Source organism: Cupressus sempervirens, chromosome 8 (assembly GCF_028749045.1).
Source record: "Cupressus sempervirens isolate cs-2001-9-10 chromosome 8, ASM2874904v1, whole genome shotgun sequence".
Lineage (NCBI taxonomy): Eukaryota > Viridiplantae > Streptophyta > Pinopsida > Cupressales > Cupressaceae > Cupressus > Cupressus sempervirens.
The window spans coordinates 428867590-428884627 of NC_143125.1; the positions used below are offsets into that span (position 1 = coordinate 428867590).

The 17038-nt window shown below is 34.7% G+C and overlaps 1 protein-coding gene across 5 annotated transcripts in view; it reads right to left on the reverse strand.

Moving 5' to 3' along the window:
* The window catches only part of LOC149543066 (uncharacterized), a 233030-nt gene that overhangs the window by 69992 nt on the left and 146000 nt on the right, over positions 1 to 17038 (reverse strand). For 3 of the 5 annotated variants that reach the window (XM_089797992.1, XM_089797989.1, XM_089797988.1), the window contains one exon: positions 2790 to 2885. The exons of the other annotated variants lie outside the window; for them this stretch is intronic. In XM_089797992.1, the coding sequence (XP_089654118.1) occupies positions 2790 to 2885 (96 nt within the window). The remainder of the gene's footprint in view (positions 1 to 2789; positions 2886 to 17038) is intronic. 5 annotated transcript variants of the gene reach the window in all.

Sequence of the window (17038 nt, forward strand, 5' to 3'; positions counted from 1 at the left end):
AAGAAACAAACTCACTTTTACCGGCATGTTAAAGCTAAGGTAATGTTTCTGGTGGTAAATGTCATGAATGAGCCATCCTTTCACCTTTCTCTCATTCACTTAACCATAATTACCTTGACACGTGAGTAGCTTGCACAACTTGACAGGCTTGGTTTGCGGGCACTTTTCAATTAATGATTTTTAGTTGTACGATAAACTTGACATTATCAATTTATTTTCTTTTTGAGGGTGCAATCGCCACTTTAATCTAGTCCATGTATGTATAGCATCATCGAGGCGCGCCTGTTTTTCACCAACATCAACCTTGGCAACTTGAACTGAAATGAACCATCTTGGACTTGGTTCAAAAAGGTTCAAGAGGTACAAAAGAGTTCAAAAGGTTCAAGAAGGTTCAACTACTATCAAATGCCTGAAAGGTATTGGAGATTCAGGACAAGAAAAATTGGCGGAGTAGACTAGTTCAAGACATGGTAATAGTCAAAGCCAATGGTTCAAAAGAGAATAAAACCAAGGGAAAATATGGCGACTCTTTAAATAAAACCATGAACTAACAATGTAGAAGCACATCAAATTTGTAAATATAGGGAACATACACCTGTATACACACTTCATGTAATCAAATTGCAACAACATTAGGCATGATACTTAGAATAAGACAAAGTTAGTTAGGATCTTGTTAGAAGAATAGGTCAAGGTGGTTAAGGGTTTCCCCTTTCCTCTCTTCTTTTCCTATATAAAGCAGAGAGCTCATTGTAAATATTGATCTTTTTCTTTATACAATAAGACTATGCTTGTAACTTGAAAACTGTGTGTTTCTGAATACAAATTTTTTAATTGAATAAAGAAGCAAGTTTTCTCGAACATTGTGTTGCAAGACTTGGAATTGATCTTTGTTTTCTTATCTTTGTTCCATTTTATAATCTTTGTAAAGCATTTGAGCATTCAGTTTTGTATCTTGAAGACTTGAAGCTTCTAGAAACGGGATTGCTATAGTTTATTAGTGGCTGCAAGTACTAGGGATTAAAGACTTTGTGCATTAAAATATGGTATATTATTTCAATTTGGATAGTTGGCAAGAGACTTTGTGCATTAAAATCTGGTATATTATTTCAATTTGGATAGTTGGCAAGAGGCTTTGTGCCTTGTTAGTTGTTCGCTTTATTCTTCAAAAAAGATTGAACGTAAGAGACTTTGCTTTTTTATTATCAATCAAACAAATTAAGTTATAACTAGTGTCTTAAAGTTGTTCTTATGTCAACTACTAAGCCACCAATATTATCATAGCAGTAGATTCTTTTTGTTGATTCACAAATACCAGTTGTTACCATAAAATCATTCCTGAAAAAAAAAGGAATTGATTCAAGAAACAACCCCTTGTCAATTTCAGTCAGATTTTTATTGTAGCCACCTACAGTAAGAAGGGAGCCTCCCCTATTGTTGAGAGGAGAGATTAATCTCTCTACACTATTGCCTAAAGTTTCCATTTTGTAAGGTGTAGTCTTAGTGACTTACAAAAGATTTAGCCAACAGTTTTGATCCAAAATCAACTTTTAAGATTTGATAATCTCCAATTAAAAGGATGTTCTGGACCCAATTGGAGTTCTTTCTCCCAACACTAAAAGAATCACAATCATCTATTCATAAGCTGCAGGTATGCCAATGAAGTTTAAAAACTAATGCCATGTAATATTAAGCCTGAGGTGAACAGTTCCACTTCTTCACAAGATATTTTCTTGCTCCCTAATTACATTCAGACATTGCCTAATGTAGCTGATTGGCATTTTGCTGTCAAACATTAATTACAAGGTATGTCTATTAGAGTATTTGGAAGGATTGTGATCATTTCAGTTTCAAGGGAACTAATATTTCTCCTTGGGTAATGGCAATGAATGTCCACAATCTATTAAGAGACAGCTTAATACACCCCCAAAATCCAAAAGTATGATAAAGACAATTACAAATTGTTCAACACGTCCCTGAGAAGTGGTCATGTTACTTCTTTGATAAAGCCTCAGGAGACAATTCAGACATTGCATGTAGAAATGAAGTGCTTGTCACAAACAGGAAATTTTGTCCAAAGTTTTGCTTTGGTCATGGGATGGCCAATATCACAATAGCCCATGTACTGAAATCGGTAATTTTACTAGTAAATGAACAAGGTAAAAAAATGATATACATTTAAAGTGATTCCAAACATTGCAAGTGTGCTTCAATCTGGTATTTAGTTAAAAGTATTAACATCATTGAGGAAACAACTATTACTCACAGTTAAATCACATAACTGGATCCCTCAATAAGAAAGCTAATCATGTGGCAAATCAAGTAATCAAACTAACAGCAGGATTTACCAAATTCAAAATCATCTGATTTTGTCCTTCCTGAAGACACTGCCTTGGCCAATTGATCAAGCTTCATATTTCATGCAATTTATTAAATAAAATCTCACTTTTAAAAAGAATGTTTTATAGTTTATTGTGCCAATAATTTACAAAAAACCTTTTTCATCATGGCAAAGTGGGACTCCATTTCACATGCTAGGGGGAACATAGGAAAAAACTGAATTAAGGTTTCTTGTCAAAATGCTACAATTTGGGCATTACAAAATCATTCCAAATATGGATAAAGGTGGTATAAAAAGTAATTACAAATCTATTAGGAGAAAAGGAGAAATAAAATAAAGAAAAATAAGGCAAATATTTTAATGCATATGACTGATATATTAACCACAACTATACAAGCACGTCATATTAAAGTATAATCATTTGTCTGGTAAAGAAAAAAAAGCTGACCTGCCAAAGATTGTAAGATCGTAGAAATGGCTTCATAATTAAGTACATGGCATTCATAGACTCAATTGTTGAATTGCCCAAATCAGGCAAACTTACCTATCATTAACAAAACAAAGTTACCCAACACAATACTATATATTGTCATCAAAAGCACAAAAGGTAAGGAATGCATGGATGAACATTAAACTTTAGAGTTTATATTAAATAGATTAATAACCATAATGCATATGTGAATATTTGGTTCCTCTCTCTTTGTTTTTACAATAACTTTCCAAACAATCAAATCTACCATTTGATTAGAAACACAATGAATTACAAGTATTAGGGAATGTAATAACCCTGTCTGGTTAAAGCTAAATCAAGCATCAATTTCATTCACATTTCAATGGTTTGACATTTTGTCAAACACTTGGCAAGCAACCCAATTACCACTGAATATATGATGTCTTAAATTTTCAAACACAATATCAGAATGTACAACAAACTGATCACAAATTTATTTAATTTTGGCCTTATAAGTTTTGCATAAATAAATGCCAAATGCCAATAAAAAATTCTGAAATAATTCACACGACCCTCTGAATTCATTCATCAACAAACCATATAGCAATATAATGAAAAGGGAATTTAATTGTTGGCCGATTGCTATAAATCAGAATTTGAAGCCAGCCTATTTAGTTTCAAACTATGTAATATAAACTGAATTTTACAAATTAAGAACCCGGTCTTTGCCATAGAATGTAATTGCAAAGTCAAACTGAAAGCTGCCTGGTCCAATTTCAATCTAGCATTCATAGTCCACCCTTACAAATGCTGCCCAAAACTGATATAGAAATCACACCAAATACAAGAACCCTTGGAATTTAAGCTGTAAATCCAACACGCTAATTTGATGCAAATCGAACAAACTAGGATATCTAGAATTACCAAACTCTAATCTGCAGACTAAACCCTCGTCCAAGAACAAAGAAATTATAATATTCAATTGTATAATTGCTCCTTAGCCATAGTTATAGAAAGAGGAGACGATAATAAAACTCAAAAGTCCATAATACCTCAAATGTGGATTCTCTTAATTAAATCTACAATACTTCAGTTGTATATCCCAAACCCTTATACTTCAACAAGGGCACAAACTTCAGACTCATAAATGTCAGAAAGACAAAAAGAGAAAAATAAGATAATCAAATAATTGGATGCTTTTTTCATCAAATGTCGTCATATTTATAATCTGCAAATGGCACCAGTTTCCCAAAAGAACTCCACTTAAGGAGCTTACTTTACACAACATTAGAATATATTAAAGTGTCATTAATATAATTTATTAATTGCTTTTGGCTCTAGGAAATGACCTTTTCCACCATAACTTCAAATTCTGACACGCAAGGCCATTGTTTCTTGTTCCCACGATTTAAAAAATTTCGTCCCGTTTCCAACGAGCTATGATACTTAGGTGACCAACAAAAAACACCAACAATAATAGCAACCTTAGTGTATTTAGATGAATAATAATAATTCATATGTCTTGCAAAAACAACTGAAGAAGCATCAAAATCAAAATCTGACAACACCAAAGTGATCCTAATGATGAAAGACGATGAATGAACTTGACAAGGTGACTTACTATAAATAGATGCTCCCTCCAAGATTCTTGGAGCACAAATTGGAACCTTGAAATAAAAACCGAGAACATCACCCGACTCCTCTAACTCAACTAAGCTCATCGGAATGAACAACTTGACTTACTAGAAATAGTAAGTCCCTTAAATGGAGCCAAAACACACCATAAGCTGTTGGAAAGCATATAACCACATAACTGAGACCCTCAAATCCTACTGCCAGCTCATGAGGGTTGCAATGGTGAACTGACCTAGCCAACTACAGAACCTGCTAAAAAAGGGGACATTATAGGGAAAATCGTTTCCATCTTGAGAAAATAATCAACAAACACATACTCTAAACTAGGAGCAATTATTTTTATTGGTCTTTCTATTGTTAGAGCATTAACACTTAAATATTAGGGGTTACGTTAATTAGTTACCATGATTAAGTAATAATAGCATAAGAATTGAGATATTATCATTCAACTTGAAGAACATTAAGCAGAAAGACAAGTCTTTGAAGAGCACTCTGAATGCAGCTACATAGTTTTTGTGGAGCACTTTACAGAATTTCATAATTTGCAGCAAGGTTGGCAATTGTGCAGTGTGTCCACACCAACACATCTTATTCTTCTCAATGTAGGAAATACAAGTACATGTCCTAGCACTTTTTGATTGATAAGTTTCCAGCATGGGCAAGGTGAATGAAAATAGTATTTGAACACTATCTAGATGAATACGCAACTAAAATGAAAATATCACAAATCAACTAAGAAACACAGGCAGAAGAGCAGGCCCAACTTAACATCTTAACAAGCATGCATAGAGAATGCAAAGCCACTGACAAAATCCAACAAAATTTGACCAATGCTAACATGGGAAAGAAATTTGGGCCTAATGGTGAACTAAGCAAGACCTTCAATTATAAAATGCAGTACTTAGCGGTATACCATCTGGTTTAACAATATCACCAAATGCACTGTTCTCTGACAATACTACCATCCAAGGGTTACAAAAAATACAATATCAACTGCAAATTTAAATAGTGATATGAAAAATTTACCATTTCTATTGATAGGTCAAAAAACTTATTCAAATCCTTTTGGTAGTACTATATTTAAAGTCTAATTGTTTCAATTTGTTGAATTGGGGAGAATTTGATTCAGTTTCATAATTAAGTATTTTGATACATACTCGTAGGTCAATGAACTATACATTAGAAGTGTACTTAGTTATTGAAACATTAATTGTCATATTCACTTGAAAGCACATACATTGTTATTATTTCTACATATTGATATTTCATCAACATTTATCAAAACCAAAATTTTATAAATAGTTAGATAATAAAAAATATTCCAACATATTGAAGCAACAGTCTGAAATGAAAGATTTTGTTTTTAATTTTTAAATATTCTAATATCCAAATGTCTCTATTGTGATTTTATTTTCGGCATTATTACTTATTTTATATTTCAAAGTTTTAAATTATTATTAAGTTGTGTCCTTTGTAAATGTTTTTATTTATTTTCTATAAATATTTTAATATTCGGATAAGTGGATTGGATCATTATTGCATTTTGAATTTGATAAACGTAAATGTTGTGAAATATTTTCTTGTTTCCGTATTTATGTCTAATTTGTCTCCACGGGAGTTAAAGTGCATTTTAGAGTTATTTAAAATTGCATTTATATAATTGATCCATCGCATTTGAATTATTAAAATTGTTTATAGTTTAATATATTGAACTTTATAAAGTTGTACGTCTCAGCTTATAATGTTGACTCTGATTGCCCATTTAATTAGGCACTGGTCTTTTACCCCTGATTCATAATCCATATGCTAGCAATTGTTTCATTTCTTTCCATTAGAGGAATTAATATATTCATATGTTGTATTAATCTATATTTATTCTTTATTTAAACATTACTTCAATCATTTACTTTTCTTCTCAGTTCATAAATTGCAAGTTTAAAGTTTTCCTCTAATTCTTGCCATTTGGAAAACTTTTATTATCTTCGTGTTCTAATCAATCTGCTTTAAGCATCTTGGATTTGAGGTTGTTGTTCAGATCAGGTACACCCGCCTCGATTTTGCAAAGCCAAAAATGCAGGGGATTTGGATCACATTGATCAATCCTGTCAAGTTGGCCTTAACCGGTTGGATATCCCAGCATCGAGCAGGCCAGGCTCGTAGGATTCCAATCTGCGGTTTTGGGAACCAACAGGTTGTACTCTACCTATGATAAGGAAATGTTAGCTATTATGCATGCGTTAGCCAAGTTCAGACAGTATTTTATTGGCAGCAAATTTGTGGTAAGAACTGACCATAGCAATCCAAAATATTTCCTAAATCAAACAGAGCTCAATGATCAACAGCAAAAATGGGTTAGCGAAATTCAGGCTTATGACTTCGATATCGAATTCATAAAGGGGAAGAATAATACTATGGCTGATGCACTCTCTAGGAAACCCTCATTGGCTGCCCTATGTTCATTGAAAAAGATTTCAGCAAATTGGAAGGCTTAACTTTTAGTTGAGTACTCCAAGAATCAACATGCTTGTGAGATCATGGAGGGTTTGATAGTGGATGACAGATATAGCCTGGTAGATGATATTATCTACTACAAGGGCAAGGTTTATCTTGTTTCGGGTTCTCAGTTGAAGGAACAAATTTTGCATGCTCTCCATGATACTCCTACAACAGGACATCCAAGATATGGTAAGATTTACAGGGAGGTTCGTGAGAGATTCTCTTGGAAGGGTCTCAAAGATGATGTTTTACGCCATGTCCGTGAGTGTATGACTTGTCAGCAAAACAAGTCGGAGCATACCTACCCAGCAAGTTTATTGCAGCCCTTACCTATACCAGAACAGAAGTGGACAGGGATCTTTATGGATTTCTTTACAGGTCTTCCTCAGATTCAGGGGAAAGATTGTATTTATGTTGCTGTGGATAGGTTAACCAAATATGCCCACTTCTTCCCCTGCATTAGATTTTACAACATCACAAGTGGTTGAGTTATTTTTCAGAGAGGTGTTTAGACTCCATGGTCTTCCCAAGACCATTATGAGTGACAGGGACAACAGGTTCATGAGTTCCTTTTGGCAAGAACTTTTCAGGCTAACAGGAATTGTGTTGACACCTAGTACTAGTCACCACCCTCAAACTAATGGACAGACCAAAATAGTCAACAAGTGGGTTGAGGGATATTTGTGTAACTATGTATCAAGGCAGCAAAAAGCATGGGTACATTGGTTGTATTTGAGCGAGTATTGTTATAATACCATGCACCATATGTCCATTGGCATGACACCTTTCAGAGCTCTTTATGGATACGAGGCATTATCTTTCATTGATTTGGCACTTAGTGACAGTAGAGTACCCTTGGCTCAAGATTGGTTACAGGAGAACCAAGATATCATGAGATCTCTTAGGGGGAATATATAGCAGGCTTAGAATCAGCAAAATATATACACTGACAAGCACAGGATTGAGAGAGCATTTGAGGTGGATGATATGGTCTTTCTGCGCTTACAACCATATCAACAAAGCACCCTAAAAAGGGGGGCAGCTGAAAAGCTCCAACCATGTTTTTATGGTCCATATCGAGTCATTAGGCAAGGGGAGGTTGCATATGAGGTTGAGTTACCACCTAGCAGTAGAATTCATAATGTATTCCATGTATCTTGCCTGAAAAAGGCACTTGGACAGCACATTACAGTTTCACCTGAGTTACCTCCAATGGATGAAGAAGGTAAATTGACTTTGGTTCTTGATGAGATTTTGGAGGTAAGGGAACGGCAGTTGAGAAGCAGGGTGATTCGAGAGTATTTGGTACAATGGAGAGATCTTCCCACAGAGGATGCCACTTGGGTGGGTGAGAGCATTTTATAGCATCCAGCATTATAGTTGCTTGTGTGCAAGCATCTTTGAGAGGGGAGGACTGTCATGTTCCCTCTTTAACTCCATCTAGCAAAGACTTGTGAGTCAGCTTATTATGGGGTCTTGTAGGCTAACAGGGTTGGATAAAGACCTAGTATGGTTATACAGTGTTGGGAATTTGGTGTTCTAGCAGTTGTTCTTCAATTTGGAGATGTTCCTTGTTTTTAGGAGGTAGTTCCTAAAATTATGGGGTTATTCCTACTTTTTAGGAGGGATGATCATGCCCAGGGTTGGATCTCCATGAAATGATTCCTTGAATTAAGTTTCAGGGGAATAGGATTTGTTTCCTAAGTTTTCAGAGCATCCCTAGATTTTAGGAATGAGATTGCCGGTGGATCCTTGATTTCTGACTTCAGTCACAGACAGGTGACAGGATGATTTCATGGTTTGTAGTGTCATTGGGGCATTTCGTAGCTACTTGGGTTATATTTTTTATATTTCCAAAGTTAGCATTTAATAATTAAATAAGGCTAAGTTATAGCCATTTTGGAGTAATAAGGGGTTTTTGGCCTCATCTGGATGTATATCCCTTAGTATAATAGCTTGTTGGAAAGGTCTTGAACTTTTCTAAATATTTCTCTTTTGACTCAGAGCATTTCGGTGAACAAATTTCTTCCTATTGGGAAAAAGGTCATTTTTTGGATACTTGACCACTTAAAAAATGAGAAATATATTATTTTATAACCCAACACCACATGGAGACACTTCTAGGGTTCGAGCTAAGTATGGTGGTTTATAAGGAGGTAAAGACAAAGTTCTAAAGCATTATTGACATATTACATTTTGGATTTGTGATTTGGGCTCTAATTGAGCTTTCAGCACTTGGGACGCCAACTCCACTTGCTTTGACTATTTGGGACGTAGCCCCCAAAACAGTGGTTTGGATTCATTGCAGTCAAAAGCATCTTGGAGATTGTGCATTATTTCTTCTGGGGAATGCAGTATTGAGTCAGAGTTTTAGTTGGGGTTTGGGCATTCTATCCACGTGTGGGCACTTTGCAACTATACGGCAGCACCTGGCAGCCATATTCTTTCCCACGTACAGCATTTGAGAGCTGGAACCTGGCCGTAGCTTCCTTCTAGGCTCATATTTCTCCTTCACACCTTCAGGTTGGGTTTATCCTTAGTTGTAATCATATGGATATTATTGTAAATCCTCATCTGGCTACAAATTAGGCTTTATATTCAAAAATCCGCTTGAAGCGAAATTGCTTTGGTTGTATTTGGAATACATTTTCAAAACTGGTTCATGTTATTGTACTTCTGTTATTACTTATTGCAAAATCATCAAAAATATAAAACAATCAAACCCTTCTGCAACTTTCGTCTAGCTCTGCAAGAAAATTTTAATAAATAGGGAAAACAAATTTAAAAATAATAAAATTACAGCAGATCAGAAGAAGAGATCCATCAGGGATCTTTCATTTTCCCACATGCAATCCACCCTTGAGAATTCAATTTTGGCCCTTTTTGCCCAAATACATATGCTTTCCAGTTCATTTCCAGCCATCATATTTGTTCCATAAGTATCTAATCCATACTTCAAGCACTCATCCCTCATGGATTCGTCGTTGTAACTCAAATAACAAAGTTTTCAGAGATCCAATTTCATTGGAAGTTGTTTTCATCTTCACGTTGCAGTGCACTCTTCAAGGTATGTCAAAACTTCTTCAAAGAATAGAGACATCCCGTCAAAAAGACATGGTTTGATTCTCAAGAAGCAATTATTCATTTCATCTTCATTTTCCCAATGGTCCTCTGAGATCCTCAGTTCGTGTGGGAATGTGCCAAGCACTTTACTTTGAAAAAAAAAGTACTTACGCATGGTGAGGGGAAAATTTGTTGTAATTCTACATCCGGACATCATCGAGGAGACTTTCATAGTGTTGGAGACTCCAAAATGTGCTAATCTACAAAGGAGAATTCACAACAATCTGATCAAGAAAAAGTTTAATCACATAAAGTTTTCAAATGACAACTAGAAACTCATCAAAGACAATGCAGTGGTGCAAAATACAGGAATCCCTAATCATGCGATCATCACGAAGTACAAGGCTTTTGCTGATAGTCTACAGGATTGATTCATTCAGAATCAACAATTTCAACATTTTTTTCAAGTTTTTTCAAGCTTTGTAGATGCAGAAGATGGATCGCATGTAATCTAATCGCATGTAACTTAAACACATGTAATTCAATTGCATGTAATCCGATTACATGTCCTTTAGACATGTAACCCAATAATTCTAATTCCCTAATTTTACCGAGTCAAAGTGGTTGAGTTGCTCCTACTTTTTCCTCTCTTTTTCTCAATTCTTTTCCTATATAAGAAGTGCACCTTTATTGTAAAAATCATCTTTTATTGTATGCCAAAAAGCTCTAAAGAAACTGTGCAAGCATAACTTTGATTGTGTAGTACTATTTTGGATGAAAAGTGAATACAAAGAAATGATTGGAGCTGAACTTTGATTGAGTGCAATTATGATTAGTGCACATTGGAAGCTTTGACTATAACTTGCATTTGTATTTTTTGATTCATGATATTGTTGTTTGGTTTAAATAATTGAGCATAAAGAGTTAATAAATAGTTAGATTTGAAGCTTTGATTGGAAGCGATTGTGGTAATACATAGACTAGGAGCTTTGACTGTAGCTTGTATTACCTTCTTAATTCACAAAAAATAGTTACAATTCTTTACTTCTGGAAGTCTCTGAGCCTCAATAGTATAGGCTATTCTTATAGAATAGATTAAAAACCAGACTTACACCCAAACCGTTATGCTTTCAAGTAGCCTTTGAGTTAGTGTTAGTTTATTGGTATCAATGTTTCCAAGTTTAGATAGAAGTGTAGCTAGAGATTTCATCTTCCCTTTACTCGCTCTACAGGTAAGTGGTTTCTTTCTAGAAAGTTAAAAGGAAAGAATATTGGTAATGCTCTTTCAGAATCTCTTAACTTCTTGCTTACCTTGAGTTGATCCAAGGAACAGTGAAAAGGGAGAGCCTTCCCTTTAAGATAGGAGAGACTTTGTCTCATACACTCTGGCTGATCATCCTATTTTGTGATAGGTTTTTCACAAAATTGTCGATTGCAAAATATCCACCCAACACTTCCTTGGTTTCCAAGAGGGGATTGTAGATAGTCGAGAATGGGGGATCGATGTAAAGATGGCAACTGGAGAACTTCTTCCTTGCACAAAATTGGTTTCCTAGATAAGCATTACCTTGGGTAACTATAGAGTCATGGATGATTTTTTTTTGTAAATTTGGATGACACAAATTTTATGTTGGCAATAAATGGATGAAGACTGTTATATCCCAAATTTTGCCCTAAATTTTAAAACTAATTATAGTCGTTGTTATAACATGTGAGAATGAGTTAGTTAATTATGGTTGTTTGTTCCTTCATGATCATGTGAAATTGAGTTAGTTAATTATAGTCGTTGTATCAATTTAATTATCATATGAAAGTGAGTGAGTTAATTATAGTCGTTGTATCAATCTATTCATGATCATGTTAAATTAAGTTAGTTAATTATAGCCGTTGTACATATATGATGAGCATATAAACTTAGTTATTCTGATATTGATGAATCCCTAATGGTCACTTGATGATTTTTAATTAGCAATTTATAAATCTTGAATTGATGTCTTGGCGAGAATGTTGTTTTGAATGATTACAGGATGAAGACTGAAGAGAGAGGAGAAGCATTGCGAAACAAGGTCATCGAAAGGGGATGGTCAAATGGTTCAGTCATCAGAAGCAATAGGTTTGACCTAAAACTATCTGGGCAAGGTTACTAGGACTTGGCAACACATTTCATGGTGGAACCGCATGAGCTATAAAATGAAACAGTATAATAAAACAATGTAAAATAAACATAAATTCTTACCTTTAAAAATTATCAAATATTAATATTATTTAATTATTATTTTACATTCTCAAATATGGTTATAGATAAATAATAATAAGATGACACCATTAGATTATTAATAATAATCCAATGATGCCACCCTATCATTATGTAGACATAAGAATAGACGAGAAAATATAATAATAATAAAATAATATTACTATTTAAAACTCCTCATTTTCTTTTCCTCTTTTCTTTCTTTTCTTTTTTCTTTTCAAATCAATTTGAGTCTTTCGAATGGTTTCTTGTAACGGATGGAAGCCGTAGAGTCAGACTTGGCTTATTTCATAGACACCCCGTAATCGTTTGAGGCATGCGTTCATTTTCTTTTCATTCCTTCAAATCATAGCCGCTGGAAATCCCAGAACAATAGCTCAATAGCTCGAATTTGTATTGCCTAAAACCTTCTTATCACTTGCCGCGGATTACAGTATTGAAAGCAAGGAATTCGTTCAAGACGTAGGCTATCCAATACAATTTAAGGAGTCACATAAGGCACCCATAGTTCTTGCTCTTTTTATTTGCCAAGGTCGAATGCACTACGAATCAAGTTTGTTTCTTTATGAATTAAGATCCTCTGGTTCTTAATTTCTTTTTCTTTGTGATACTAGTAGTAAGGAGAACAAATATCAGTTTCATGTCATAATAGTCCCAAATCAATTGCAAAGAATGATAGATAGCAATAGATAAACATACTTCTGTAATCAGCTTCATAAAATGTAAACCTTGCTGTGTAGTCTGATAAATATAATTAATTCCAAGTACTTTTAGAATCATATTTCTTAAGGATGAATAGAATATTCCATAAACAGAACACCAATGAATTCACCAGGCAATGATGTCAGAATATGGTGAAGAAGGTAAAATGTACTGTTACAATTATAGAATGATAGCACCTGGGAATCACCGGCTTGGAGGCCTGAATATGGTGAGGAGGTGTAGAGATATCTGCAAAACCAAAATGATATCGGAATTAAATAAATAATAAAAAAAATAATGCATTAGCTCGTGCATGTTCCACACATGAAGAATGTTGTCAAGCCAAGTGGTGGAGATCGGGTTTGTCGACCCACTTTTCTGAAATCCTTGGCCAGGGTGGAATTAGGCAGATTTGCCAAACAAGTGATCTTTGTTGATTGTCCAGACGCTTCAGTTATTTTGTTGAATAACTGTTGGGACTTCAACCCAGCTGAATACTCTAATGGTTGGACTCGTTAACATCCCAAGCCCCACCTTGGGTGAAGGAGAGTCGTTCTAATAAATTAGAATAAGTGGGGATAAGTAATGGTTTGCGGTTGGGAGGTTAAGCCTATGTCAATGCTTGGACAGCAAGTAAAAGAAGTTTCACAAAATATACTGTATGTTCTTTAACCTCTGAATATTTAGATATTTTGTTTCAAGATGAAAGCTCTTTATTTGCAAATAGTTTTACTTTAATTATGTTTCTGTTACTTAATTTCAGTTGAATAATTAGAAGTAGATAATTGTTTTCATTGAATAATATCTTAAATTGATATTTCTTTTTAAGAACAACTGATATTTACGTTCAGCTGATTATGAAGTTAAATATTAATATTTCATCTTGTAAACTTGTAGAATATGTTATGTCTATTGAAAGAAGTTTCAAATTTTCAGTTTATACCGTTGATGGAATTCATAGTCTTAAGAAATGAAATAGGAAATCAGTTTATTTCTAGATTGAAACTTGATTAGGAAAATTGGTATGTTACAAAGACTCTTGAAAAGTACTTCCAGAGTTTCAAGAGATTAGAGTTGACATTCAAGGTGGATGGGAAGAAGGTGACTTTGAGAAGGATGTCCAATAGAGGGTCTAGGGTGAATTTCGATAAATGCATGGAGGTAATTTTCAAACATGATGATGTGGTATGGACAACACAGTGTTTGGTCTCTTCCAAGCCATTGGATGGGAAACTTAAGCACTACCGCGATATTGAGCTATAGACAATGTTGGACAGACAGTTTGGTCTTCAATAGAGTACCCCTTGGAGTATGACCAGATAGAGGATTCAAGCACACAATAGAGGAAGTAGTAGCCAAATTGTTCATCACCACTCATTATAGACATCCCAGGAAGTTCAAGGATGAAATTGAGAAGGAAAAATATGAGCTTCTAGACATGGGGCACACAGGGCCTAGGTCAAGTCCTAATGCATCTTCAATTGTCTTGGTGAAAAAGAAGGATGGGACTCTCAAGATGTGACACAACTATTGAACTCCAAACAAATAGACAAACAAAAATAGGTACCCATTTTTAAGCATTGATAATTTGTTGGATGAATTTCATGGAGCGGTATACTTCTCAAAGATAAAGCTCAAATTCAGATAACATCAAATTTAGGAGAAGGAACAAGATATTCACAAGATAGCTTTCAAAGGCCACTATGAACAAGTTCTTGATCACGCCCTTTGGGTTTACTAATGCACTTACCAATTTAAGCCATGCATGAACTAAACTTTCAACGAGCAATCAAGGAATTTCTTCTTGTTATTCTTTGAAAGCATACTCATATACAAGTCATTTCAATCATCCATAATGTCCCAATTTTGATGGAATAATCAATCAACTTAATTATTTTAAGTTATCCAAATAAATTAAATATTAAAATGGATGACTTTAATCTAACTGATTTAAATGACAAGTGACTTAATAAAATAAAGTTATATTATAAAGTCACTTTATTCTCTAGCTTGTTGTAGACTTTCTAAAGAAAATCTAGAAGCGTCTCCCAATTGTTGTAAATGGAGGGATTTGCAATGCATTCATTATGTTGAGGTGTTATTGATTTCATTGTGAAATTGTGTGTTTCTTTGACATCGATTGAGATTTCTGGAGATGAAAACCTTCAAGAATTTCACGAAAGCATTGGACGGAAAATTTATTTTTTAATAAGGTAGATTCATGGTTGATTCTATATCTGTGCCAAATTTGTGAAGTCTCTACTAGAGACAAATTTGAAGAAATCAAATATTGCAAGTTCGAGTTGTTATCATCTGATTTGAAAAAATAAATGAATAAAATATTATACTCTCAATATTGTACTATATTCTAAACAATAATCTTGTGCATGCAAAGTTTGAAAATCCATTAATAATCAGTTGTCTAATGTTTGAGGTTAAAAGATTAAAATATTATTGATATTAAGTTTGGCACATATAATCTTTTACTGAGTATTTTAGCAAGACCCAATGGAATATTTGGGACGATTTCTGCAATGTTGGAATTATTTGGCTTTGTCATGCATATAATATTTGAGCTCAGAATATTTTGGTCATGTATTCTAAGGCTTTGAATGTATATGGAAAAACAATTGTCGAATGTGATATGCAGGAGCTTATTTCAAGATTTTATCCAAGCTATACTTTTGGGACAAACATATCAAATTGAATGATGTGGTAAATGATTGAATTCAAACATATACGGAACACACTAGAAAGACATATTATCAGTGTTATTGTAATGTTCCATCCCAGGCAAGTGATAGCCATACAATCCGACTAGAGCAATCTGCCTTGTCCATAGGTCATCGTGAGGGATCTGTACGGTGGCAGAGAGTGTATTATGTGGCTGTACGATGGGAGTTGTATGCAGGAGATGGAAGGAAATGTTCGTACGGGAGTTGTGAGAGCCGTACAGTGGACAAATGGAGTTTGTACGTCGTACAACTGCAATCCGAGGGGTGAGCCGTATGGAGGTGACCAGAAGTGAGGGAGGGCCATACGGTGAAGACACCTGGAGTGTCGTACGGTGGGTCTAGCAGACACCAAAGCAATTGTGGGAAGTGTAAAAGGCCATACGGTAAAATTGGAAGGTAGTACGGTGGTCTTAGGAGGAAATGTAAGGTAAAAATGGAAGGCCGTATGATGTACGGTGGTGACTACAGATGAATGATCAAAATTTGCAAACTAACAGATAGTGTGAATAAGTAACCAAATTTAATGTCGATAAACAACAGATGGAAGTACACAGAACAAAGAGTAGATTGAACCAACACAATAGATATTCGCAATAAGATGATGCTCCGACTAGCCAAATCTGAGTGAAGTATTACAGGCGACAGAATAGGGTGAGGGTTGAATCCCACCGAAACCGGAAATGACCAAATAGGGAAGATCTTTCACTTCCAAAATGGTGAACAATAGAGAATCCCAACAGGAATTCGCAGTACAGAGAAAATAATCTGAATTGCATACCTAAAGACTGCCTACTAACTATGCTTAAATACCCGTCGGAAAACTTTCTGAGGGTGTATGAAAATAGCAGACAACAACACAAACTACGGAAACAAAAAAAAAAAAAGGTCCGAGATACATTAAATCAATCGGCCCGTTACAATAGTTTGATAATTTATTTATTTTATAATGGGAACATTACAGTTATGGTCATTGCTTTGTTGCATAGAGCTTGGAGTTGATGTGAGCTAAGTGATATAGCTTTAACAGTTGGTAATATGAGCACGGTATAGTGATTGGGAGACAGCATTCTTAGAGACTCAAGAACCATGGACATTTGATGAAAAGAATATCATTGTTGTATGTTCCAGTGTGGAACTAGATTAAGTGAGCTTACATCAACTGAAGTTCCTCATACATATTGTGATTTAAGCTAACTCCAATCACATCTTTTCATTCTGATCCAGTGTATTGCTCTAAGGAGCTTATTGAAGGACATTACCATTCTCAGATGGCCTACAATCTAGAGATTGCAGGTTCGTATCAGAGAAATCTTAGTAAAGGTTGTTGTGATGTGAAAGGAGAGAACTCTTGGAGATATCTA